Raw genomic sequence first — 26,077 nt, 5'->3', positions numbered from 1 at the left:
AACAGAATCAGTGCTGCAGGTTATGCAATGCAATTTGTCTGTGCAAATTTTAATACACCTGTTTCAAGCTAGGTTTTTCATTATTATTCATAAACTATAATCTAATCTATGCTTTTACATTTTAGTGAAATAGCAAGGAGAGACAGCAGTGGTTGTCCATGCATACTATAAATACAGCAAGCTTTTGGCACTATTTCTCTTTTGGACGAGAGCAGAAATGGCAAAATACATTTAATTGAGGACGTTTTTTTTCAAATGTTCATTCAAGTCACTAGAAAAACTGGCTCTTAACTGACCTTCAAATACAAACACAGTTAAATGCTACTAGTCGTAAGATGTTTCAGCATGGTGTGTTTGGAGGAAATTGCATGAAGCTGATCTGGCTGGTAGAATCACTGCAAAACATACTATCATTAAAAATTAAAGGTGTAGAATTAAGGAAGATATTAGCCTGGACCAAAAAACACTGGAAACTGAATGTTTGCAGAAGGGAAGTAGGTTTTATGGACCAATGACTCAAAATGTGCAGTATTTGCGTTGAACCACTGCGTTGACAAGTTTGGTAATCCTTCACTCTTCAAGAATGTTAGTGGGACAAACTAGACAGAAGAATCACTGCAAAATAACCCACAAAATAGCCCTGTGAAGATCTTGTTAAGATGAAGAATGATTATGCTGAAGAGTTCAACATTTAGGTAAAACTGCCTTATTGTAATGTATTTTCAGCCTAGAGAATGTAAAATGTTGACAGTTGTGTAAATAATATATACTTTAACAAAATGTATTGTCCTGTGAGGATATTATATTTCACCAATCTATCTTTTATATGGCGATACACAAAAGTACAAATTATATTTTGTCCATGTTTTGTTGATTTTCTAAGTGAAAATAAAATAACACATCCTGTACAGAGAACACAGCTCTGCACATTTCAATGCATAATTACTAACACCATTGAGCTTCCTGCTGTACAACACTGTGCAAACCTCGCCTGCAGGCCACTGACCCTCCTTGTGATAGTGCTGCTGCACAGACACGAAATATTTAATCATAGATATTGCTTCACCTGCTTTCCCCTTCTCTGTATTTTAACATTTTGTACTAATGGTAAAACATCAGTCTCTGTTTGTCTTGCTCTTTTGTTATTGTTTTGCTATCTGGTCTCAACCAGAGGGGGATGAGTTCTCCTTTTGAGGTTTGGATCCTCTAAAGGTTTCTTCCTCTTGCTCTTAGGGAGTTTTTCTTTGCTACTATCACCATTGGCTTGGTCATGGAGGCTTGGACCTAGATAAAGCTGCTTTGCCTGTTGTGGAAAGTGCTATATAAATAAAAATTGATTCAACTTTTGTCTATTTATTTACTGAATTTAATATATTGGGGAAAAATAGGTAACACTTTATTGTAGGGTACTGTTTATAAGGCTACAAGACACCTACATAAGCTTGTCATGACATGTTTATAAATGCTTATTCCAATAGGCACCATCTGCTCTAAAGGCTACTTTAGCTAACTTTGATCAAAATTGGCAAATGCAGCCTTTATACCAAATTACACCTGCTCGAATAAGCATTTATAAACATTTACGGAGGGTTATGCCAGTTGTCATGAAAGCTTATGTAGGTGTCACATAGCCTTTTGAAAACTGGCCTTCAGTAGTTACTGAAAAATAAAATATAAAACAATATTAAATATAACATCAATATTATAAAATATTATAAAAACAATATTATAAAACAATATTATAAAATATGAAAACATTAGTAGTGTTACTAAAAAATAAAATATAAAACATTGCCTGTGCAAAAGTTATGGCACATTTTACGTTTTATGTTTGTTTGTTTTTTTTTCAATATATTAAAGTCAGCAAACAAATTAGAATTGTGCATTCAATTAGAAGAAAATGGCATATTAAACTTTGTTCACTTACTTTTACTTAGGCTGTTCAAACATTTCCCTACAACTGCACCTGTATGCAAGAATCAAGTCTTTCTGACATTAATGTACAATAGCTGAGATAAATCATAGAGCGGTTTGAGCGCTCAATTTTCTGGCCAGTCATCGTGAATGTTACAAAGTTTCTGTCTGAGTGCTGTACTCTGCAGAAACTGAGAAGAACACTGACCTCTGTTTACAGCTTGGCTGCAGATTATTAGACATGGCCAGTTAGGACTGCTTCTGTCTGGTCTGTGTGTGTAAACACAACATTGCTGCAGCAGTAAGAAAAAGAGTGTGTCCCTAAAAGATTTTCTCATCTCCTCTGGGTCAAATGAAGGAAGAGGAGACAAGAAGCAAACACGACTATTAGTTCATTCTCCTCATCATAACATACAGTAAAGTTACAGATTCAACTCATCAGCTTATTCCCAAGCCCTTCATGAGGTCCAAATCAGGTGTTAGAATAATGAAATGCTAAAAGACATGACAAACTACATACTTATGCTAAGTAAAATTTGCACTTAGGCTACATATGTACATACCTGCAGAGGCTACACACTATACAGTAACAGTATACAGTAATTTCCTCTTACTAAACTCAGTAAGTTCTTCTTCATGGTCCAAAAGCTGCTAGGAATAATCTGCCTATGTTTACTCTTAATCTCAATAGTTTCTCAATTGCACCTGGCACATCTGTAAAAAGCATTGGTGTCACGATCGATCCCGATCTGGCCTTTCAATGAGCATATTACCAATATTACCAGAATAGCTTTCCTCCACCTGCGTAACATCGCTAAATTAAGAAATGCACTGTCGCTGCAGGATGCAGAAACTTTAGTTCACGCCTTTATCACGTCCAGGTTAGATTACTGTAATGCTCTGCTTTCTGGTTGTTTCAGCCAAAACCTTAACAAGCTTCAGTTAGTCCAGAACGCTGAGCCAGAGTTTTCACCAAAACCAGGAAATTTGACCACATTAGCCCAATTTTGTGTACCTTACATTGGTTGCCAGTTCAATTCCGCATTCAGTACAAAATTCTTCTACTGACATATAAAGCTTTGAATGGCCTTGCTCCTCAGTACCTCAGTGACCTTATTTCCTACTATCAACCAACACGCCCACTTAGATCACAAGGTGCTGCTCATTATTAGTACCCAGAATAAATAAAGTTACGTCAGGGGGAGGAGCCTTTTCATACAACGCCCCCCAGCTTTGGAACAGCCTACCAGTCTGTGTTCGGGACTCAGACACAGCCTCCATCTTTAAGTCTAGGCTAAAAACTTACCTGTTTAGTTGAGCCTTTGGTTAATTAGTTTTCCTGTTAGAAAAAGGCGCAGATCTGGGACAGAGAGTCCTATGGTAATCTGGGAATGTTGGTGCTGAACTTACTATCTGTCCCCCTTATCCCCCACCCCCCCCAGCCCCCCCTCTTTCCCTGAGCTGAGCGGCTGCCCGTCCTAAGAGGGTCTGATGTGAACACCACTCAATCACGTCCCAGGGGGATCTGATGCGGCTGGCGCATTGTACAGAAGTGCAAAACTGTATCCACTTATACTGTTTTGTGTCTGTGCTGTTATCCGGTGTCGACCAGAGGAGGATGAGTCTGGTTCCTCTCGAGGTTTCTTCCTCCTGTTGAGGGAGTTTTTCCTTGCCACTGTCGCCAATACTTGCTCACTGGGGGCCTGGACCCAGATTCTCTGTAAAGCTGCTTTGTGACAACATCTGTTGTAAAAGGTGCTATATAAATAAATTTGACTTGACTTGACTTGACTATATGTATATGGGCCTACATACATTTTGTGGCCAAAAGTCTGTAGACACCTCCTGTTCATTCAAACTTTCTTCTGAAAGCAAGGGCTTGTTCCCCTTTTGCTGCAGTTACAGCTTTGACTCTTCTTGGAAGGTTTTGCACTAGATGTTGGAACAACAGTCACAAGAGTATTATTGATGTCGGATGTTAAGTCCATCCAAAAGGTTCTAGTTGGAGCTCCACCACTCCACAGAACGCAGTTCTGCTGCTCCACTGCCCAACGCTGGGAGGATTTATACCCCTCTAGCCACCGCTTGGTAGGGGCATGGTGATCTTAGATTCATGTGCAGCTCCTCCAGAGCGGCCCATTTTACTAACAATGCTTTTCTATGAAGATTACATCTTCAGAGCACATCCGATAGCCTGCATCAGTATTTGGAGGACCTTAAAGTAGCTGGATTCACTAATTAATTTTTTTTATTTTTTTTTATTTAGAAAATTGACAAAACGTCATTTGACCAGGATTGTTCAGGATACTTTTGGACAATTGGTTATTCTATGAAAAAAAGAGCCATTTGAAGCAATGTATACAAAAAACAAAAATCAGCTAAGTGTCTTTAAAGCTTAAATATATGAATTTAAAGTTAATTCTTAAGACAGTGTACGAAAAACATTCAATGTCAGTGAAAAAGATATGTTTTTTATTTATATGTCTTATTTTCACATGAGTGAAGGTCTACAAAATAAAAGTAATTTTAACATAAAAACACTGCTCAAATGAGTATCTGTGTCTGTATTAACAACATATAATTTAATTAAAACATTTAAAAAATAATATAATACTTTAATAATAATTTGTCTTACTGAGTTTTGCTTTCCCCTCTGTCACTCTGACTTATTTATTAATAAAAATTATGTACTGTCATATTAGGTGACATAATAAAGAGTAAGTGATCAAGAAGTGTTGCTTTTATTCAACATAAATTTTCTTGTCCTTATCGAGGTCTGTCAGGATTTTGCAATTGCAATTTTGCAGTTTTCACAAAAATGTCATGCAATGTACTGTTGAAAAGGTTAAAACGTTTGAACCTTGACATCAGAGAACATGCTACCTTACTTTGCATGAAATATCCCACCCTATCACATTCCCTTCACAAGCTCAGTATGATGGTTGTACACACAAATATGTGATATGGTTACTGAGGTAGTCAAATCTGGTTGGTGGTAAAAACTGTGTTTTTTATAAAATGAAAAATTTTCAAATCAGCATAAACATTTGACACAGATCTTGTGTAACGACTCTTCTATTACTGGTCCTGGTATATCTAACCAGCATGTTGCTTTCCAAACTATAGACTCTCAAATGTACAGGAGTAAATGACAGTCTGAGCCTGAATTCAGGTGTTGGATGAGGCCCTGCATGGCTAATGATTCAAGGCCATGCTAGCTTTACTCACTTTTATGCCGAACGTCTATTCAGAAAAGCTCCCTCCTTTGTGCAGCATGTTTTAATATGCAAAAGACTGTTATAAAATCAATGAATATGCAAATTAAGTGTTGCATCATTCAGAGACTCCCTGCATTACTTAGCATAATGTTCACTGGCAAAGAGTTGGCAAGATTTCTCGAAGAAATCTTCCCCAGCTCATTTCAATGTCCACTGGGACAGCACTTTTGGTAAACATTTACAGGAGCAAGGAGACTTTGTCCAGCCGTTCTTGTATAAATTAGCCAAAGAGAAGCCCAGATGGGGAGGCAGCTGTCCATTTCTACTTCAGAACTCAAATACGTTATCAGCCTAGCTGTCTTTCTACTAGCATGGCTACACGGTGGGGCATCTGTGGAGCAGGAAAGATCAGCCATGACTTCAGCGTGGCCATGAAAACCCTGCCAGCAAAAGAGCACCAGGTACCTACCTTCTCTGCACCTAATCTCCATACATATACCAATGCACAGCCCTCAGCTGATTACTGGACTGCATGTGTCTATTTGTTCCAGATAACAGCGGTGGCTGCAAGAAGCCTGGAGAGAGCACGAAAGTTTGCTGAGACTCATGGCATCCCCAAGGCTTATGGGAGCTACGAGGAGCTGGCTGATGACCCAGATATTGGTAAACAGACTCTAGATGACAGACAATGATTGTAGTTTGAAGTTTGACATTTGCTGCTTTCACATTATTTGGTGGGGTATTTTACTCAGTACATTGTTTGTCAATTGTCATTGCAATAGTAGATTTTGCAATATTTATAATGGATACTTACAAGCAAATGAACCCTTTAACAAGTCATGCTTTTTTACTGTTTGCTGTGAACATTCACAGGTTCAGATGAGTGCTTATGTGAATCCAACAAATATAAATTATTTTAGTCAAAATAATGCAAGCCATTCTGCAATCAAGTCACATTATTGATTTGCCAAGGCATGTTAAATATATACTGCAAGTCACTATTAGGCCTAGTGCTAATGCTAAACTCTTTCTGCTAGTGCCTCTATGGGATTCTAGTAGTATGTTAGTGCAATCCATATTAACACTTTTTGAAACTTTTGAAACTTAAAACATGTAAAAAAAATTCTATGTTTTATTTGAAGCTTCTAACAAATATTAGCACAGATTTTACCTTTCAGCCAATGGCATATGCTGTGTGTGTGTGTGTGTGTGTGTGTGTGTGTGTGTGTTCGAGGATATGCAGTGTTGTGTTATTTTGCCTATGTGTCTGTTTTTTTAAATGTCTGTACATACACTCCTACAGATATCGTATATGTGGGTGTCCTTCACACTGAGCACCTGAAGGTGGGTCTGCTGTTCCTGAATGCAGGGAGGAATGTGCTGTGTGAGAAACCCTTTGCTATGAACCTCAGAGAGGTCAAACAACTCACCACAGCGTCCAGAAGGAACAACGTCTTCCTCATGGAGGTACACCCTCAAGTCTTCTGTAGGATTAAAACCTGTAGTTATATCAGTATATATCTGTAGCTGATCAGTGTTGAGATGTATATCAGATGGATTTTTATTTTATATGACTGAGTCATGCAACTGAATAGAACAGATTAAAGTGTAACAAAAATGGTGTATTAGGGCTAAATTGACGTTGTCAATGTAATACTTGATCTTGCATGTTGTTTAAAACTTAAATAGAAATTTACAAATAAGCCATTTCCAACAAAATTAAAGAGGACCAGACATTAATTGGATGGACAGACACTGGCCCTAATTAGTGCTAACTGATTGCCCTGGGATAGTAAATTACTGTTTTGCTTTAAAACGGATGGATTACCGTTATCACTGTTCACAAACAAGCAAACATGAAGAGAGCAAGGTCCAGATGGCCTTTGTTCACTTGTTAGTTATTAGCAGTGATGTTCAGATACATTAACATACCATTTCTACATACATTTTAACCACCTCTTCATTGTTTATATCTAGAATTATGGGCTCACAATGAATATATAAACATAAATTGTCTGCATTGTGAGCTTTATCATGTTATATACATGTAATAAGAATAGTATTAAGAACAGTTGTAACTGGCTGCTGTAAATAAAGCCCCTGTACTATAAAGTAAAATGGTCTGATTAACTAGATTAGGTTAACTTCTATAAAGCTTGCTCCCCAATATTAACAAAATTTAGGCTACATATATGTTCCTCCCTACAAAATTTAGGGAGGAACATATACTGGCTAGCAATTAAATTACAACACAAGCACGTGCCTTATTGTTAGCACTTTGCCAAGGCTGAGATGTTAATAACTTGATTAAGACAATAGAGATTCTTTACAGTAGATATGCTATCTACTTTAGCAAGGAACAATGAGAAGATATTCCTCTGACAGTCAAACATATTGGCACATCTTCCGCCGAGGAGAATTGACCATGTGTAGAAGACAAAATATCCTCATCAGCATCCAACATCGTATCAGTTAGCTCTAGTGTTAGCTCATTAGCTCATCTGAAGAGACAGCCTCTGTTACTTATTTGACACAAATACCTACTGATTTCCTTTGGCTGTTTTCAATGATAAAAAAAACATGCTACTGAATTCTTTAGCCTCCCAACACCAGTGATGTTACCTGAAAAAGGTAAAGCAAGGCCTTACGTTAATTTCTGCCAAAGTCTGCTTTTCTTTTTTCTTGCGTTTGTGTTTTCTTTCCCCGTGGTTAACTAGATATCGATTCATTAATTCTCACAAATACAGCCTAATTTTTAGATGAGTGTTTACCTGGTATCATGCAGCTTGAGGCTAGAGTGTGATCAGTTATGTATATATGTGTGCAGCTTGCACAATGTTATTGTAGCTATCCGTTACATGTTAGCTACATTAACATCATAGCTCCAGTGCAAAATAACAGAACAAACCACTTTTTCTCTCTCTCTGTGCTTCAGGCTCTGTGGTCCAGGTGTTTTCCAGTGTACACTGAGGTGGGCAGGCTGCTTGCAGAGGATGCTGTAGGAGATGTAAAGCTGGTGAAAGCTTATTTTGGCTCCCCTCAGCTCCACATCCCCCGCTCTGTGGAGAAGGGGCTGGGAGGAGGCGCTCTGCTGGACATCGGAGTGTACTGCCTGCAGTTCGTACTGATGGTGTTCAAGGGGGAGAGACCAAAATCTGTCCACGCCACAGGAGTGCTACTCGACTCAGGTAGGAGGGTGAGGAATGTCTATAATCATTGCAGTCTGTTCTGAAGGTTGACATGGTTGAGAAGTCTGTGGGCAAACTTAATAATGCTGAACTGTATTAGTGTTTACTGAATTATTCATAGTGGTTACTGAATAAAAGGCCTTAAGATGAATATCTGAACAATAATGCCCTAAACTTCTTGTTTAAGGGGTTAACAAAAGTGTTTTTATTAGCTCCTGCATACTTTTCACAATTTTTTTCTGTTCTTATGTTTTTCTTATATCTAGGAAATAATGAAACAATTTCTAACAGTCAGCCCTCTGACGGAAAGCTTCATAAGGCCTTCACATATCACCCATTAATGCAAGCAGGACAATATGTTAGGTTTTGTTTTTAATGTAATCATGTAGTCCTGTAGGGCAGATGGAAAACATAGTGGATAACTGCACAGGTAGTTTAGTGACTGGTCTAAACTCACTATATTCATCAATGAGCAGTTTAAGACAAAGATGTGCTTAAAGGGGAATGCCCTTGATTTAAAAAAAAAAATCTTCATAATTAAATCAAACAAAAATGATAAATGCAAACAAAGTGATTCAGAGTAGTTTTATGTGAAATGCTCCATTCCAGCAAAACTTATCAGGTTAGAATTGTTCACAGTGTCGGTGATAGGAACCAGACGTCTGAAGAGTTTAAAGCCTATAGAAGCTACATCACAGAGAGCTCTTACACAAAATTGTTACAGATACACTGCCTGATACCTCAGACATTGTTTTAGAATAGTTTTGAGATAAGGTTTTGGCCTAAAATGCATTTTAAAGTCCATTCATTATGTCAGTAAGTCAGTAAGTTTCTCTACATTGAAACATTTCATATCAAACCACACTGATTGACTTTGTTTACATCTCAAAGACTGAATTGTGCAGACATTTTTGAAAAATTTGTGGAGTTGTCTTTAATTGACTGTGTATTTTGTACTCTACACACACATACATACATTCTACATCTGGCTATTGTTCCTGAGGTCATCTGAATTTGAGACCCCTGCTCAGCCAATATTACTTTGTTAATGTTTGTTGAGTAATGTTTTGATGTGTTCTGGGTTTTTAAATGCTTGAATATATCAGCAACAAAGGATTAATGCATTTCTTAAAACTTACTGATCATTGTCTGACTCACTCTACTTTCTCAGGAGTGGATGAGTCCATGGTGGTCGTTCTGAAGTATTCACGGAACCGGATGGCATGGTGTGCTTTCTCCATCGCTGTGGCTCTCCCCAATGATGCCATCATTACTGGCACCAAGGGCACCATCAAAGTAGGCTTCCTTTAGTCTCTTACAATGCTGACTTCTTATTAAGATATTAAATGAAGACCGAATGCTCAGTAATTACAATGAGTAATTTAGTCATTTCTAGGAACGTAATTTGCAAGATATGTAGTTATGAAACTGAGGAACTGAAGTGTGGGCCAACATATGGACCCTTGCAGTTTAAAGGGTAACACTTTATTTAAAGGCTATTTACATAGGGACTCCATGGCACATGCACAAGCAATGAATAATGTATTTATAAAGCAATACTTACACATTTATGAACAGCTTATGTCAGCATTTGAGTGACACAAAAAGTTTTATGAAGTAAATGACATTCTCTTGACATAAGTTGCTTAAACAAAAGTGACAGACATTTGTTTCATGTCATATCACTATCATGACATATCATTCTCAAATAATGGGACTCATAAGGCAGACACCTAGTAGACACATAGGCTTCATATACCAGATTTATGAAAGATTTGATTACCTCAGTTGATAATAACCCCATCTATATTTCTACTTCAGTACAAAAGTACAAAACTACTTGCTTATAAATGCATTTATGTATCAAAAATAAACATAAAGTCAGTTATTGTATTCTTGATAACCAATTACCATTAAGAAGACATATGTCTACAGTGACACAGGTTTCCTTAATAGAAACTGTACTGCATTATATTGCATTGTAGTTTCTTTAGAACTGATTTATGGCATCTAGGCCTCTAGCTTATGAGCTCCAGAGTGCACTACGGTGCTGATGCACTACTTGATAAACTGAGTTGGTGCTACTGAGTTGGTGCTACTTCGTGTTGAGGTGCAAATCGCTTGCATTCAATAGAAATGACACCTGCAAAGAAACCACTGTTTAATGTTGGAGAGGAAAGACCTAGAAGGAAAACAGAACTTTCCCTTATTCAGCATACTTTGCCCTGTTGTTGTTGTGCATATACTCAGACCGCTTAGGAGTCCAAGAGCTAGAATAGAACCTTTTTCTTGGTTCAATAAGTAGAATATCAGTATCTAACTTATTCCTGAAGTAGAATATCTTGTGCTAGGTTTCTTACCCCATGCATTGCCCAACCACTCTGGAGGTGAATGGGAAGCAGACTCACTATCCTCTTCCAGACCCCTCTCTGCCTCTCCACTTCACCAACAGCACAGGGCTCCGCTATGAGGCCGAGGAAGTCAGACAGTGCTTACTCAAAGGTAACAGAGTTGTACCTTACTGTTTTTTTTTTTTCTTTACATCCTCTCAAAGGAATCAGATCTATTTTATTTTACTGTTTCGTGCAGTTATTGTGTTGTACTGCTTGTGGTGTTATGATGGTAGTCTATTATTATTTAATTCTAATTTGTGTAAATTGTTCAGACCATGCCTTCAACATGAGGTGGTAGTATGAGGGAAGACTGACTGAGGGAGTGGGGAGAACTCTGAGAACTTGGGCTGGAGTTCTAGGCAGCTTCTGCCTGTAGCTTGAAGGCCAGACCCCCCCTCATAGCTGTAGTAGGACTGATGCAGGACTGAGGAACATGGACAAGATGGAGTGGTGGTGGGGATAAGGATGTAAATTTATAGGGCTTTAGATTGGAAGAAGGAGGGGTTTCAGCGATGTTCCTCCCCCCAAACTTCAGTGATAACATAGCTACATTTGTAATTTATCGAATGGCCTTTTCTTTTATTCTCCTGTTATACAGCACTTTGACCAGCTTTTGTGCTTCAGAAATATGGACTGTTTTTTTGCAATAATAATAATAATAATAATAATAATAATAATAATGTTTATTTATAAATCACTTTTTATTTGAATTACAAAACCTCAAAATGCTTTACCCATTAACATAAGAAAAAAAAACAATAAAAATTAAATTTAATGAAAAAAAAAAGCAAAACAGCTAGACCTTTTGGTCCATGCAGAACTTGAGTGAGTAAATGTCTGACTGAACTGTCTAATGTCACATCAACCAAGCTAACAGCAGTCTGTTCTGTAGGCCTGAAGGAGAGCCGCAGAATGACCCTGGCAGACTCCGAGCTGCTTACTGAGATCATGGACGAAGCAAGGAGACAAGTGGGCGTGGTTTTTGATCAGGACCATCAGTGAGGTTGCAAGAAGATACACTGATTACAATTTACTGAGTAGGCCAGCCAAATACCACAAAACAGTATACAGTACACAATGCACTGTTTTCATACAACAGAACTATAGTACTGCAACATACTGAAATGATTGTTTATTCTAATCATGTCTGTTTTATTAATATACACATATACAAAGATATTAATTAATGGACTGTCATTACATTCTGTGTTTCTTTGCTGTCATGCTAGCTATAAAAATATAATTTAAAAATATATATCTTTAAAAGTGCCTAAGGCTCTTTATACCCTCTCTGACCTTACAGCACAGTTCCTCTGACCCAGATTAAACCTAACCTAGACAAAATAGGATTTTTAAGTGTGAAGGGTTAAGACTAGGCTTAAACCATGTCCACAAAACTGGCTCTTACGAAAGTCTGGAGAGGTCATGAGCTGTTATAATTATATAGAATTTTCTGAATTGTAATCCTGAGGTAACAAGTTAATTATCTTGTGATCTCAAGATAACTTTGTAATCTTCAGATCACAAATAATTTACTTGTTACCTCAAGATAACAACTTTTGTTATCTCAAGAAAACAAGATAACTGATTATTTTAAAATAACTTAACTTGTTATCTCAAGATAACAATCCAGAAAGTTATAACTACCTCATGGCCTCTCTGGACTTCCGTAGGCTCTTTAGGTCTTGGTGCATTATATAAGGTTATTGTTTTGGAACACATGCTAATTCAGTGCAATTCCTTAAATATCCTGCCGCTAACTTGCTAAGTGCACACATGGAAAGGATTTCAATTCAACAAACAATACTCTGTAGGATTATAATTACAACATGTGTGCTGATAATATAACATGGTGCATAATATGCTAGATTATGAGTAACTTCAGCTCATTAACTCAAGGTCAAGAGAAGCAGCCAGTACCTTTGGAGTGAGTCAACAGTCATGTCGTCTACTTACCACTGCTATGCCCTTCAGCCTCCTGGATTAAGGCACTTAACCTACAAGTGCTGCAGTGTGACTGATCCATGCTTTCGGGATAGTGATGAATAAAACATAGATTTTCAGAATGACTTTATTGACACATACACTCATACACACTGCATATGGAACTGTGTGCATTTATAAATTAATGATACAGAAAAAAAAACTGTAAAAAAGCAAAAACAAACAGTAAACAAATATACACAGACCAGCCACTTCATTAAGTACACCTTCTCTGCGTGCTAGTGTTTGAAAACATGGCAAAAATGAAATATAAGGATTTGTCCTGATATATATGTATACTTTTTCAGATCTGAAGCAAGAGTTGAGCTTGACTGAAAAGCTTTAAGTGCTATTTAGAGTTTTGTTGCTCTACCAGGTTATGCACAGTTGTTAAAGCCCCATTTTCTCTTTATATTTTAATTATTTTTTGGACCTTCAGTTTTTTCATTGATTTTTTCTCTGACTTTCCCCTTCCTTATGAATATGTGTCACTGCACTCTCATAAAGATGGTTCTTTGGTAAAGACAATGGTTTTATATAGAACCCTTTGCATGACTAAAGTGTTCTATGCATCGTGAAAGGTTCTTCAGATCAACTTAGAATCTTTTGTGCATGGTTCTATACACAGCCTTTTTTGAAAAGGATTCTATATAGCACCAAAAAGTGTTCTTCTATTGTTATGATGTCAAGCTTGTAATAGAAGAACCCTTTTTGGTGCTTGTTTAGAATCTTTTTCAAAAAGTTTCCATAAAACCCTTTCATGATGCAAAGAACCCTTTAATCATGCAAAGGGTTCTTTGTGTGCTGCTGGTTCAACATAGAGCCATTTTCTTTACTAAAGAACCCTCAAAGAACCTTTTTTTAAGCACATATATATATCGCTGTTGTCGGACGAAAATCCTTGTTAACCTACTGTAATTTCAATGTAACAGACTTTTTTCCAAGCAATTTTGGGTCATTTCTCTTAGTCCATTCATCATGAAATTTACACACAATGTAAAGAGTAACAGGCATTTTCAAATTATGTCAAAAACTGAAAAACGTCAAAAATGATGATACAAGGTTTTCTTACGACAGCAGCTATACACACCCACTATATATATATATGTATATATATATATATATATATATATATATATATATATATATATATATACATATATATATAGTGTGTGTGTGTGTATAGCTGCTGTCGTAAGAAAACCTTGTATCTCCATGTTTATATATATATATATATACATGGAGATGTATATATACATAGTGTTATATAGTGTGTATATACATATATATATATATATATATATATATATATATATATATATATATACACACACATAGATGTTATTCCACTAATATATAAACAGTTCCTGTAGTCACATTTGTCTTTTCAGTATGTTTTAGAAAATAATTATTAACTGTGCCAAAATAATGGAAACATCAGTGAAATTTGAGATTTCATAATTAACCGAGTCTTAATGTGGCTCTGTGAGGCATACATGCACCAGACAGATTTTCGAGTGCATGTCTTGGTGTCTCAGAGGAACCTCTGTGCCGTCTGACTCTGAGCCACTCTGTGCAGAAAAAAGCAACATGACCTACAATAACAACTCATGTTTGTCGCCCTCTCGTGGCGCTCCTTCAATCTGGGGATCAGAACATAGAAAGCCAGAGAAGATCCTCCTTTCACTTCAGTGTGCGAAGTCGCCATCATGGCAATCAGGTGGGGGATCTGCAGCGCTGGAAAAATCAGCCATGATTTCACGGTGGCACTGAAGACCCTCCCTCAGGAAGACCACCAGGTAATGCACACACACCTGGAGTGACCTACACGTTCCCTGTTGCTTATTTAGGGCACATGCACCTCTCAGGGAACTCCATAAATAGTCTGGCTTTAGTTTGCAGACCAAAGCATGGTTCATGTAAGGAATATATACAAAAGTGACCTCATTAGACAGCAGGCAGGAACTGTGTTAATGCAATGCATGTATGCAATCTTCGTGTTGACTATTGCAGCTAAAGTTGCAGCCTACACACTTTGACACATTCTAACTGAAATGCAGTCAGTAATTTATCTCATGTAGTCAAGTTTCTGTAACTTTAAATGGGTCGTGCTCACTGAGCGCCTTCAAGTAGGTCAGTGCAGATTGTTCATCCAGGTTATCGAAAGGTTTGTCAGGTGTCCTGGATGTGCATGTAGATCAGATCAGAAAGAGCGTCCGCGTCACCTGAATGTGTCCCACAGTATCTGTGTCACGAGCTTGTGGGCGAAGCTGAAGTCAGACTTTTGGCCTGAGGCGCCAGAATGAAACTGCTGCACCATTTAAGGTGGAACGGGAAAATTCGAGCAATAAGCTGGAGATAAAGAAGCCAACTTCAGCCTCGTAGCCTGTAAATAGAGTGAATTTTAGTAGGTTATCTGCTACACAGCGCTCGCTTTGGCCAACATTCGCACATGCAGTTTATAAAAGAGCACGAAACTAGGTTCTTGAAAATATCAAAACGATTAGTCTGCTTTTTAGCCGTACTAGCTACTTTCAGCCTTAGTAGAACAGTTCGTGTAAGTTCTTTGTTTTGCATCGTAACCTTTGCCGCAGGGCTGCGTCCGAATAGTTTAATACAACTTCTTTCCCTCCAGTGTACCTGATCTGTAGCGCATGTTCTCAATATAGAAATATAAATAAATTGGCAGAGCTGACCAACAGGTAAATCCACATGACTATTGGATCAGGCAAAACTAGATAGGGAACTATGCGGACGCATTGTAAGTCGTACGCCCTCTCGCAATGCATCATGGGTATTGTAGTTTGTGCCGCCTGCTCAGAGCTAATTGCATTGAAATGTTTCACCTTTAAAACTACAACTCAAAGAAGTTGCGAACCGAAGTGAGGAAAAAATTTGCATACTATTAATTGAATCTTGATCAATCGATGTCCTGTTTATGCATCCAAAGAACTCAACGATAAATTGTTTAGAATCAAATCTTACGATGTGTTTAATGTTGTAGGGTGCGCTTCAACCAGGAACCTGGATACAGTGCTGTTTTGATATGGATGGATGGATAGATGAATAATTCAATAAATCAATGACTGACTGACTGACTGACTGACTAAACAGAATGTACATGGGGTGGACAATATTTTATTGTATTGTGATAAATTACATCAATACTGGAAAATATGTTTTCTAAGCATATCCTGGATAAGGTCAGTACTTAAAGAACACTGACCAGCAGCTTGTTTCATTACAAAGAGGGCATAATTAGGCCGCTGAATAAAAATAATTTAAGACCACTGGTGCTATTTTTGCTCGTTCCAATTTATTAAACCTCCTGAAAATGAAATACTGTGAGTCATATTGCGTATTGCAAAAATACCACATGACAGACCGATACTTCCTAGCTAAGCTATAAGATTTTTTTGGAGATTTTTTTCTAGATTTGTTGCCACAATACTTCTTATGTTCAGAGCTGTAATATCTCTGATATAACAACTTGTTTGCAAGGGTTTTTTTCTCTGTTGTTTCCACACTACCACACTATAATAAATGCATAGACCAGCTAATAAAAACTTAGCTTCTCTGAAATTTGAAGGTTCTGCTCTGCCAAAAGAAGAGCTGTGAGATTTGCGTTGATCTACAGGTGGTGGCTGTGGCAGCACGGAACCTGCAGCGCGCTGAGGAATTCGCCCAGAAACACAACATCCCCACGGTGTACGGCAGCTATGAGGAACTGGCCAGAGATCCCAACATCGGTATGGACAGTAGCCTGGTTAGTTCTTTCCTTAGTGTGAGGGTTCTTGACTGTGTGGATCTCTCTGGTACACTGTATGTCCAAAAGAGACTCATCTTCTAATTTAGCTACTTCAAGTACAGTCATTGGTGACACACATGTTTAGCTTGTATAACATCCATAGAAAAGCATTGCCAATAGATTGGGATGCTCTGGAGCATCTAGACATGAAGCCACTGTGCACAAAGCCAAGCATTAACCAGAGGCTCACAAAGTCCCCCTGGTATAGGGCTGTGGAGCAGTGGAACTTCTCTGGAGTGATGGAGCTCCATCCAGTAGCTTTGAGATAAGCTGGAGAGTGAAGTACCTGACCTCACTGATGTAAGATGTATTGCATCTAGGCTATGGATTTCTTGACCTAGTGCTTAGTATTTACTTGCTGGTCTGCAGAAAGCATGAAGCAAAATAAGATGGATGGATGGATGGATAGGCCCTGTTGACCCTTTAAATTAATGTTATGATGATGTTGAAGTTGTTATGCACCAACTACCACCGTCTTCATCATCATTTGCAGATGTGGTGTATGTGGGCACCATCCATCCTCATCATCTTCCAGTGGGGGTCCTCCTCATGAACGCAAAGAAGAATGTTTTGATTGAAAAACCTCTGGCTATGAACCTGAGAGAAGTGCAGGAGCTGGTGGCCACAGCAGAGATGAATGATGTGTTCTTGATGGAGGTAAGTAAGTATATCATAGATAATATATTGTTATTAAATCACAAATTGGATGCTTGAGTTATTAAACAACTGATGTAACTTATAACCTACCAATCTGTCTGAAACAGGTATTAATATGCTAGTCTTTTGTACAACAGATTTGTGTGATCAGTAGTTACTGGGCAGCCTAGAGCAAAATCAGGAAGCTGTGTGGGAGCTTCAAATACAGCCTGTAATGCCTATCATTATTTTTGTAGGTTCAGATACACAAACGCTCATCAAAATATATCTGACTTCATTAGCACTCTTGATTCGGTAGCACTCTCTATTCTGATTTAACACCTTTTGTTAAAGTGTCACTTTCCCACCTCTCTTCTTCCCTCCAGGCTGTGTGGACTAGGTTCTTTCCAGCCTCATTGGAAATCTACAGGCTGCTGTCCCAGGAGGCTGTGGGAGAGGTGAAGATGGTGCGAGCGGATTTCGGCGTGCCCCTCCTGAACACCCCTCGTTCAGTGGAGAAGGAGCTGGGAGGGGGAGCGCTGCTGGACATTGGCATCTACTGCCTGCAGTTCGTCCTCATGGTGTACGGTGGGGAGAAGCCTGAGTGCATCCAGGCCACCGGAGTCTGCCTGGACACTGGTAGGTGCTAGTAGAGTGGAGCAATAAGCAATGAAAGGTTGTGTGTTACAGTATGTTTTATCATTCTTAAGGGTTGTTGTGAAGTGAAACCCCTTAATTGAGTTAAATCACTGAAATGCACAGTCTGTAGTGGTTTATTGCTTTTATGAACCAGCAATAAAAAACAGTACAACAGATATACTAGATGTCAGTAAATAAATTAATGTATTATTAATATTAATCGTAATAAACAGTTCTTTCACCAAGCAATGTGGTTAGTTAACACCTGGCTCTGTAATTTGATTATTCTGTGAACAGCACAATTTTAATAACTTGCCACATTAATACACAGTTCAACTGTTGCAGTCTTGTGTTTATATAAAGTATCTTAGAACCGCTTCTGAAACGTGCATTAATAATTACCATATGATTACCAACTGGGCTAATTTCTATTGACTTAATAATAACTTATGATAAAAACTATATTCTGCACAGAGAGCATGTAACACTGTTAACATCCAGTGGTTCTCCACTTTTGTCATCGCAGTATATCAGTTGAAGGCTGCTCACCACATCAGTGTGAATGAAAACAGCCTCCTCTTTTGGTCCTCTTATTCAAAGTTGCATATGATGCGTTTTGACTTTGGGCCTTTTCAGTTTATGCACTAGTCAAACCGCAGTGCTAGCATTGCTCTGATTTGCCTGGGTTATTAGGCTGGAGGTCTGTTTTATTAGACTGTTGACTTGGTTGCAAAGGTTTTGCTGTGTACTATGCAGCACTACCTACTATAATGAGTGACTAAGGCCTGTTAAATTTTGAACTGTGGAACCATAAAAGATATGATTGAAATTTAAAAAGCCTTTTACCTTCCTGAAGGGTTTGGTTCTAAAACGGTTTTGTTTATTCTGGTCTTACATGTAAATATAAGGAAGTTCATATATTCAGTGCTGCTTCACCTGTTAAATGTAAGTTAAAGAGTGAAGTTAAAGAATAATACAGAGTGATGTGGCTTCTTGCAGTAAAGAGCAGGACAGTTAAATGACTCATGTTTTATGGTTCAGAGAAAATCTGTCCCAGTTTAACATTTAACATGACTCGGTCAGTCCACAAAGTATTATGATTAAATATACTGGCAAAAGGCACAATGTTCCTATCTGAAAAAGTATCTCTGCAGAAACTACAGAAACTCAAGAAACATACTCTAAAATTCAAGCCTTGAAAACATATTCAAAAAACTTCATAAGGGAGAGATTAACCTTAGAAGCCATGTGTTAATATTGTCATTTTGAAATATACTTATTTACATTATATAATTTTATACAATTTTGCAATTAATTACATAGGTATTTACATGATGAATTACTTTTACATTTTATTTATGTTCTATACTGACAGGTTTGACTCTGCACTTTTGATTTTATTCCATGTGTTTCAATATGGAGAAATGACAAAGGTGCAAAAATGAAAGGATGTTTCTTAGTTACACAGAACAAGACTGAGCAAAACCTGTCATCAGAATCAAATCATAATAATATAGCTTCACTTCTACTTACAAACACACTTTTCACTGAATTTCTCTGCTTTTTTTCAAAGAACAACAAGAGATTATTGATATAAAAAGACAGAGTGCCCTTGTTTTTTGCTGGGTAACCCAGCTGACCACACCAGTCCTGTAATACCTTAAAATATATTGTGATGACCTGCTGGACTTATACTTACTTATACTTAAATGTTTCCCCATCGCTGCTGATAAGAACTCACCTCAAAGCCTCTCCTGTAAAGCTTTGGCCCACAGGAACTCCTTCATCTCTCTATAGCAGATCATACTGGACACTTTGCTCCTGTTATAGCTGCTAGCCATGATTACACCCCCACATATAACCCTTATTCCTTCCATAAGTATAAAGACAAAATCACTTTAACACCAATTGTAGATGCTGGAGGCTCAGATAAATTTTGTCTTTGCCCTCTTTTTTGTGCTGTTTTGGATGTGCTAATTATAGTACTCTCTAAATCTTCTCCCCTTGAGGTACTTGCTTGTTGCATTTAGAGCAGCTGTGCTTTTACACTGAAAAAGTAGTGCATTGTGAGTTTGTACCTCATTTCCATATGAATAAGAGATATTACCTCAACACAGTTTTGTCTTTCCATTTATTTACTTTTGACAGTAATTGAATTTGAGAGTGTTTGAACAGAAACATCAACAAACAGTGCTGGATCAAGAACTTCTAGTACCTGGACACCACAGCTTAAGTCACGTTTTTGTAATTGTAATGTCTTTGTGTGCATTGCAGGAGTGGATGAGAGCATGGTGATCACACTGAAGTTCTCGCGGGGCAGGCTGGCAGTGTGCACATGCACAGTGGCTGTGGAGCTTCCAAACGATGCCATTATCAATGGGACTAAAGGAACTATCAGGGTAAATAGTAGGTTTAGACAGAGATTGTTTCGTAATGAAGTGTTCTGCTTTTGATTGTATGATGCAGGACATTCGTATAGTTCTTCTTAAAGGGCAATTCTGCTGAGTTCTAAAATTGCTGCATAATTAAATCGTTGAGATGCACACAAAGTCATTCAGAGTGGTTTGATGTTAAATGCTCCATTCTAGAGAAACTTAAGTCAGAATTATTCACAGTGGTGATGATAGCAACCAGACGTCTGAAGAGTTTAATGTCTCTAAAAGCTACATCACAGAGGATTATTACATGAAATGGTTATAGGAATACACTGACTGATGCCTGAGACATTGTTTTTAATAGTGAGATAAGTTGTGTTTTTTTTCTTCATGGCAGAGACGTACACGCAGGGTGTTGTAAAGCAAAATAGCACCCAAAGAAAATTAATTTCTTTGAGGTTTACAACTATTCTACCATTATCAACATTACATATCATTGCTGTGGCATTTGATGAGAAGCAGACCAGTCGAAATAGTTCAAAATTACTTTGAAAAATATCTTGCGTTACAAGTTAATAATGATTTTTCCTTCTCTTGTAAATGAACCATTCTGGAGACACAAGGTTTTGTTGTTACAGCGTTGATATAAAAACTCATGTTGGTTTGGGTAGTAAATAAAATGGCTATATTTGAGTCTGTAATTTTCTCTACAGTGAATCACTTCATGTAATACCACTCTGAATTGAATCATTCATTGATTCAATATTGAATGAATTTGTTTACATGTTAACAAATGAATTAAGCAGAAAAAATAACTTTGAAAATTCTGTGGAATTTCCCTTTAATCCTGCTTCTGGCAGCCCATAGCACTGCACTGCTTTCAAATATTCCTTGATTCAACACATCTGATCCAGCCCATCAAGTGATTATGGACCCTTCATGAGGTGGGTTGCGGCAGTGAGTAGTGAAAATGTGTTGTGGGTTGCCAGGAGCAGGACTAAGAAACACTAGTTTATTATGATGTTATATTTGTCATAATAAACCATTTGTCATATATGTGACTCATATATCTTAAAATTCATCTAAACATTTTGTGAAATGAACACTACCTTTATTATGCTTTTGTTATGCTGCCATTTATAGTACAGTGTGGAGCTGTGATATATGATGATATTACTTTTCAGCTATATTTGATAGATAATGGACATTATACCTATAGTACAATGTCCATAAAATATCAAGTTAATATTTACAGTTCTGTGTAAGGCTTCCTTTAGTGTAATTGTATCTGAAGACCATGGCATAAAATAGTCCAGTCCGAACAAGCTCTGTCAGATTTCTAGGACATTCTTTTAGTATAGAGATGTAGCACTCAGGAGACAAGTGTTCATTAACTTTATTCATTTGAGTGTATTAACTATATTAATAGTAACTTAAATATTATTTGATGCCACGTAAAAATATGGTGATGGAAAATCATGATAACACTAAATTGAATTTTATCAATACTGCCCACTCATAGGGCAACATAGTAATTAATTGTGCAGATAAGGCAGTACCCTGTTTATGCAGACTGATGCTGGTGGTGTAATCAGTGTGTTTGTGTTTTCGAACAGGTCCCTGCTCATATGTGGTGTCCCACATCGCTGATAGTGAATGGTAAAGAGACGCCATACCCAGTACCTGAGCCTTATCTACCTCTAAACTTCATCAACAGTACTGGCATGAGATATGAGGCAGAGGAAGTCAAACAGTGTCTGCTCAAAGGTGAAAAAATGACCACCAAGTGTGACACAGACACTATTATTACGTGATGTATTAGGCAAGTTAACATAATTGCGGTACTGCTGAGGCATGAACGCAATCATCAGCAGGGCAGCATGCTGTCGCACTCTCATAAGCATAACAAATATTCACTGTGTGAATTTCCCTTTGTCCACTGCATTCCTTTCCACTTAAACCAGACTGAAATGACGTCCTGTCAGACTGGGACTGCTGGAATCAAACCACATAAGACAGTGGTTCTCAGTCCTGCTCCCTTGCCTTGCAGATTTTAATGTTGTCCATGCTCTAACCCACCTGACTCAGCTCATCAGGTCTTTAATAAGCCCTTCTTTAGTTGTACAGGGGGTTTCAGAGCTACAAAACACAAAATGCTAAACAGAACCAACACTGAGATCCACAGATATAAATGGTAGCAGTATTGTCGACATGTAATAAAGCAACCACTAGATGGCACACGGAAGCATTTTTTTGGTTCTACAAAGTATTTGCGGGGGTGGAAAAATCTTAAGTGACCACTTCCCTTCTATACTTATCCAGTTTAATCCAATTATTCCCAGCTATCTGAGTAAATGAATTTTAGACAGCAACTACAGTACTGTTTAAAAGTCAAATGCCATCCTTAATTTATTGAATTACCAGTTACTCATTTTAGCATTAGCATCATATTTCACATCTTTTTGGGAGACTTTCACTTTGTCAGTAATTCAGAAATTTGTAGGAATATATTTCCACACTTCTAAAGTTCAGTCTTAGAAATTGGTTGCATTTTCTGCTTCTCATGATCCAAGTAATCCCAAACACATTCAGTGATGCTGAGGTCTAGACTCTGGGTGGCCAGTCCATTGTTCTGAGAACAACAGCAGCCTCTTTGTTTGACTTGCACATTTTCTTTTTTGTCTAACTATTGTTAAACTACAGAGTCAAAAGTTGCGTCAGTTAATCAGTTAAACAAAAAATAAGAAATAAAAAATAATGCTGTTCAACAGTTAGTTAAACAATAAACCATCTAAATAAAACTGACACAGCAGAAAATATAATAATGAAAATATTATATGTAATCTCTATTGGATCATCAGGTTCTAGCATGTGCAAAACATCAAAGTTAAGCTATATAAAAGAAAATAGTTGTTGATAGTTGAGATTATAAGCAGCAAGTATGAGTCACTGCATGATCACATTGGTCACAGTTGTGACTATGTGCATGGTTACATCTCCTGTGAGCATGATATAAATGTAACAGTACAATCTTATTAAAAATTCAATAACAGATCCTTTAGAGATTACATATATCCAATATAGTAGATGTATCTGTATCTGTTCCAACATGTTTAATGTGCTCCTTTGTGTAGATCTTGGATGCAGACGTCATATTTCTCAGGTGCATGCTTGAAGTAAACGTCTCTGGTGATGTGATCTTTTATACCAAACACATTGTAATTAAGTTGATAGTTGATTGTTCAGTAGAAAACACATTAAACTCTTAGAGCTTCACAAACTCTACAAACAGAATTGAGTTTAAATGAGTTCAGTATTATTTTGTTAGATTTGTCCTTTACTCAAGGATTATTCAAATTGAATATGTGTCTTTCTCCATTTGCAGTGGGAAACCATGTCACAATGGTTGCGGCTTAAAAAGATGCTTAAAATATTAGGCACAGCTCCAAAAGTCACTATGTACATTTATACAGTCGACCTAAGATTCATTAATACTTTTCCCTTATGATTTTCCTGATTTCTCTTTTTTTATCCTGTTTCATCGTCACTCTGCATATGTAAAACAGCTCATCACAAAACCAATTTTCAACATTTGAGAAACCATTTTTAATATAAAACAATATTTTTAAGAGGTTGAACTGTCAGAGATTTTGGTCACTGGTGTTATCAGGACTCTTATATTACATTTTAACACAGTATTTTCAGCTCTATTAAACTGCTTCTTTGGGTCAAGGCCCGTCAGGGAGGAAGCATCTCAAGGCATGAGAAGGCGAGTCCACACTTGCTCACTATATTTCTTTAATTTTTTAAAAATTTTGTTTATCAGGCATCACATAACTTCTGTGTGTCACCGGTGTTATGTGCTTTAATGGCTGGGTAATTAAAATCTTATCAAAACAATGCCATATTATCATTTTTATTACTGATTTTAAATAGTTGCACAAGGTCACCAGACCGGCAATGAGCCAGCCAATTTACAAAATCCTCAGTTTTAAACAGAATGTCACTGGAGTCACAGTCACTGGTCTTACACTATTTTCATGTAACACCAGTGACTGTAAAATACGTTTGGAATTAAGCTCTCCTTTTGTCCTTTTCATTTACACCTTCAAAGTCATTATGATGTCTCAAAAGCCCTGAGATTTTTGTTCCTCTTGCCGGTCACTTCCCACACACTTTATTGTGTAATCAAATTCATATCAATTAAATGATATTGCCCACAACCATGCTAAGTGCTGTCCAGTAGTTGCTACCCCTCACACCACATGCTCAAAAAATATTTCCTTTATTAATTAATTGCTTAGCAGGCTAGCTTGTCATGTGGTTTGAGTGTGATCAGCTTGTGGTCAGCACAGCTGAGGATGATGAGAAGCAGGAATGCAGCATGTTGCTTCAGGATGGAGACTGAGTGATTGATAATGCTGTATAATGCAGTGGTATCGACAATATAATGTTATCTTTGTATGCAAATACTTCTCCTTATCAGTTGGCCTGTCACAATTATTGCTTAATCACCTGATAGAAATTATTTGAGCTGATCACAGTGAGTTGACCGCAGTTATTTTCCACAGTTGTGCTTTCACAGACAGAAGGTGCATTGTGATCTGTTCAGGTGAGGCAAATAAAAAGAAAGCAGAAAATGCATTTAATGAAACACATCACTGGTCTTACAGAAGTTAGACCTTCTTGGTACTATAAACACCTTTAGAGGGCAGCAGTGAGTAATGTTTGTTGTCAGTTGGGTCTTTTGCCAGTTGAGAGCTAATAAGTATCGACAGCTAGGATGTAAGCTAATCTGTCAGTGTGGCCAGTTTAAGCTTGTACTTTAACAGTTGCATATAATAAACAAAAACAGTTAATTCAGCTGTTTATCACAAAAATATATGTGGCATTTAATCGTTAGCTAGCTTAGACAGATGTTGCTAAGAATAACCTTGAATTAGTATAGAACCTTTACATCATGTGGACCTTCTTTAAAGTTTCTTTGAACTTCCTTCACACTCACACATCATATATAAGATCACCAAAAACCCCTTTTGGCCCCTTTATTACTGACTCTTAACTTTATTTGCTTTCACTTTTTTACTGTTATGTCCGTGTAGCCATGTTTAAATGTGGAAACTTCCTCTTTTAATTCTTCTAAGACTTTTAAAAAGTACCAAGGGAATAAATGCCCTTGTTTGAAATTAAACCATTGTAAAGTCTTTTAGTAATCATTTGGTTCCTGACTTTGATGTCTTTTCCCCCTAGGACTGAAGGAAAGCTCTAGGATGTCTCACGCTGACTCGGCTCTACTGGCTGAGATTATGGATGAAGCCAGGAGGCAGGTCGGGGTGGTGTACAGCCAAGACCGCCAGTGATCCTCTTCTTCAGCTGTTTTGTGGTTTGCCACTTGTTTACTTCAGTGCAATAAAACCAAGTTAGATCACTTGCTTCTATCTGTTCTCTCTGGATTTGACTCTCATGTCATTTGATATTTTGGCTGTTCTGTTACTGCATAACAGCAGTTCAAAGGTGAAGATATGGTATTCTTTAAGAGAATGAAGTCATGTCAGCAGTTAAATAAGATGGTAAGATGGTTATGTAAGTCTCATGTATTGTCTCAGCTACGTTATGGCTGTAATTCTTTTGTTCTTGTGCTTCATAAAATGCTGCAGCATTTAAGATAATACTTGAACTCTGCTATACTTTGGCCTTATAAGCTTCCTTAGTACAAAAAGGCCTTTAGGTGGAAATAGAAAAGGTTGGATATTATTGTCTAAGCGGCTTTAATACATTTAAAATGTTTTAACATAGTAAATCTAGCAAGTCTTATGCTCAGTAGCACAAAAAATATACATATATATGTACTGCCCTGGACACTGGTGACCTGTGAAGAATTCCATGCCTTCTGCCCAACGAGTGCTGGGATAGGCTCCAGCAC

At 37.5% G+C, this 26,077-nt stretch overlaps 2 protein-coding genes across 2 annotated transcripts; both read left to right on the top strand.

The window, feature by feature from the left end:
* The first annotated feature begins 5,423 nt into the window (after positions 1-5,423).
* Positions 5,424-11,968, top strand: dhdh.1 (dihydrodiol dehydrogenase, tandem duplicate 1). The gene is made up of 7 exons (XM_036585683.1): positions 5,424-5,593; positions 5,684-5,795; positions 6,436-6,599; positions 8,068-8,320; positions 9,492-9,616; positions 10,672-10,822; positions 11,606-11,968. The coding sequence occupies exons 1-7, from the start codon at positions 5,504-5,506 to the stop codon at positions 11,713-11,715; spliced, it is 1,005 nt and encodes a 334-aa protein (XP_036441576.1). The 5' UTR covers positions 5,424-5,503; the 3' UTR covers positions 11,716-11,968.
* A 2,369-nt stretch (positions 11,969-14,337) lies between these two features.
* On the top strand, positions 14,338-25,598 carry dhdh.2 (dihydrodiol dehydrogenase, tandem duplicate 2). The gene is made up of 7 exons (XM_036585523.1): positions 14,338-14,495; positions 16,334-16,445; positions 16,998-17,161; positions 17,527-17,779; positions 20,054-20,178; positions 21,771-21,921; positions 25,405-25,598. The coding sequence occupies exons 1-7, from the start codon at positions 14,406-14,408 to the stop codon at positions 25,512-25,514; spliced, it is 1,005 nt and encodes a 334-aa protein (XP_036441416.1). The 5' UTR covers positions 14,338-14,405; the 3' UTR covers positions 25,515-25,598.
* The last annotated feature ends 479 nt before the right edge of the window (positions 25,599-26,077 follow it).

The sequence above is a fragment of the Colossoma macropomum genome, unplaced genomic scaffold (assembly GCF_904425465.1).
Source record: "Colossoma macropomum unplaced genomic scaffold, Colossoma_macropomum, whole genome shotgun sequence".
Lineage (NCBI taxonomy): Eukaryota > Metazoa > Chordata > Actinopteri > Characiformes > Serrasalmidae > Colossoma > Colossoma macropomum.
Note: the sequence above shows the minus strand (reverse complement) of the source record. Positions and strands in the feature narration are given on the sequence as shown.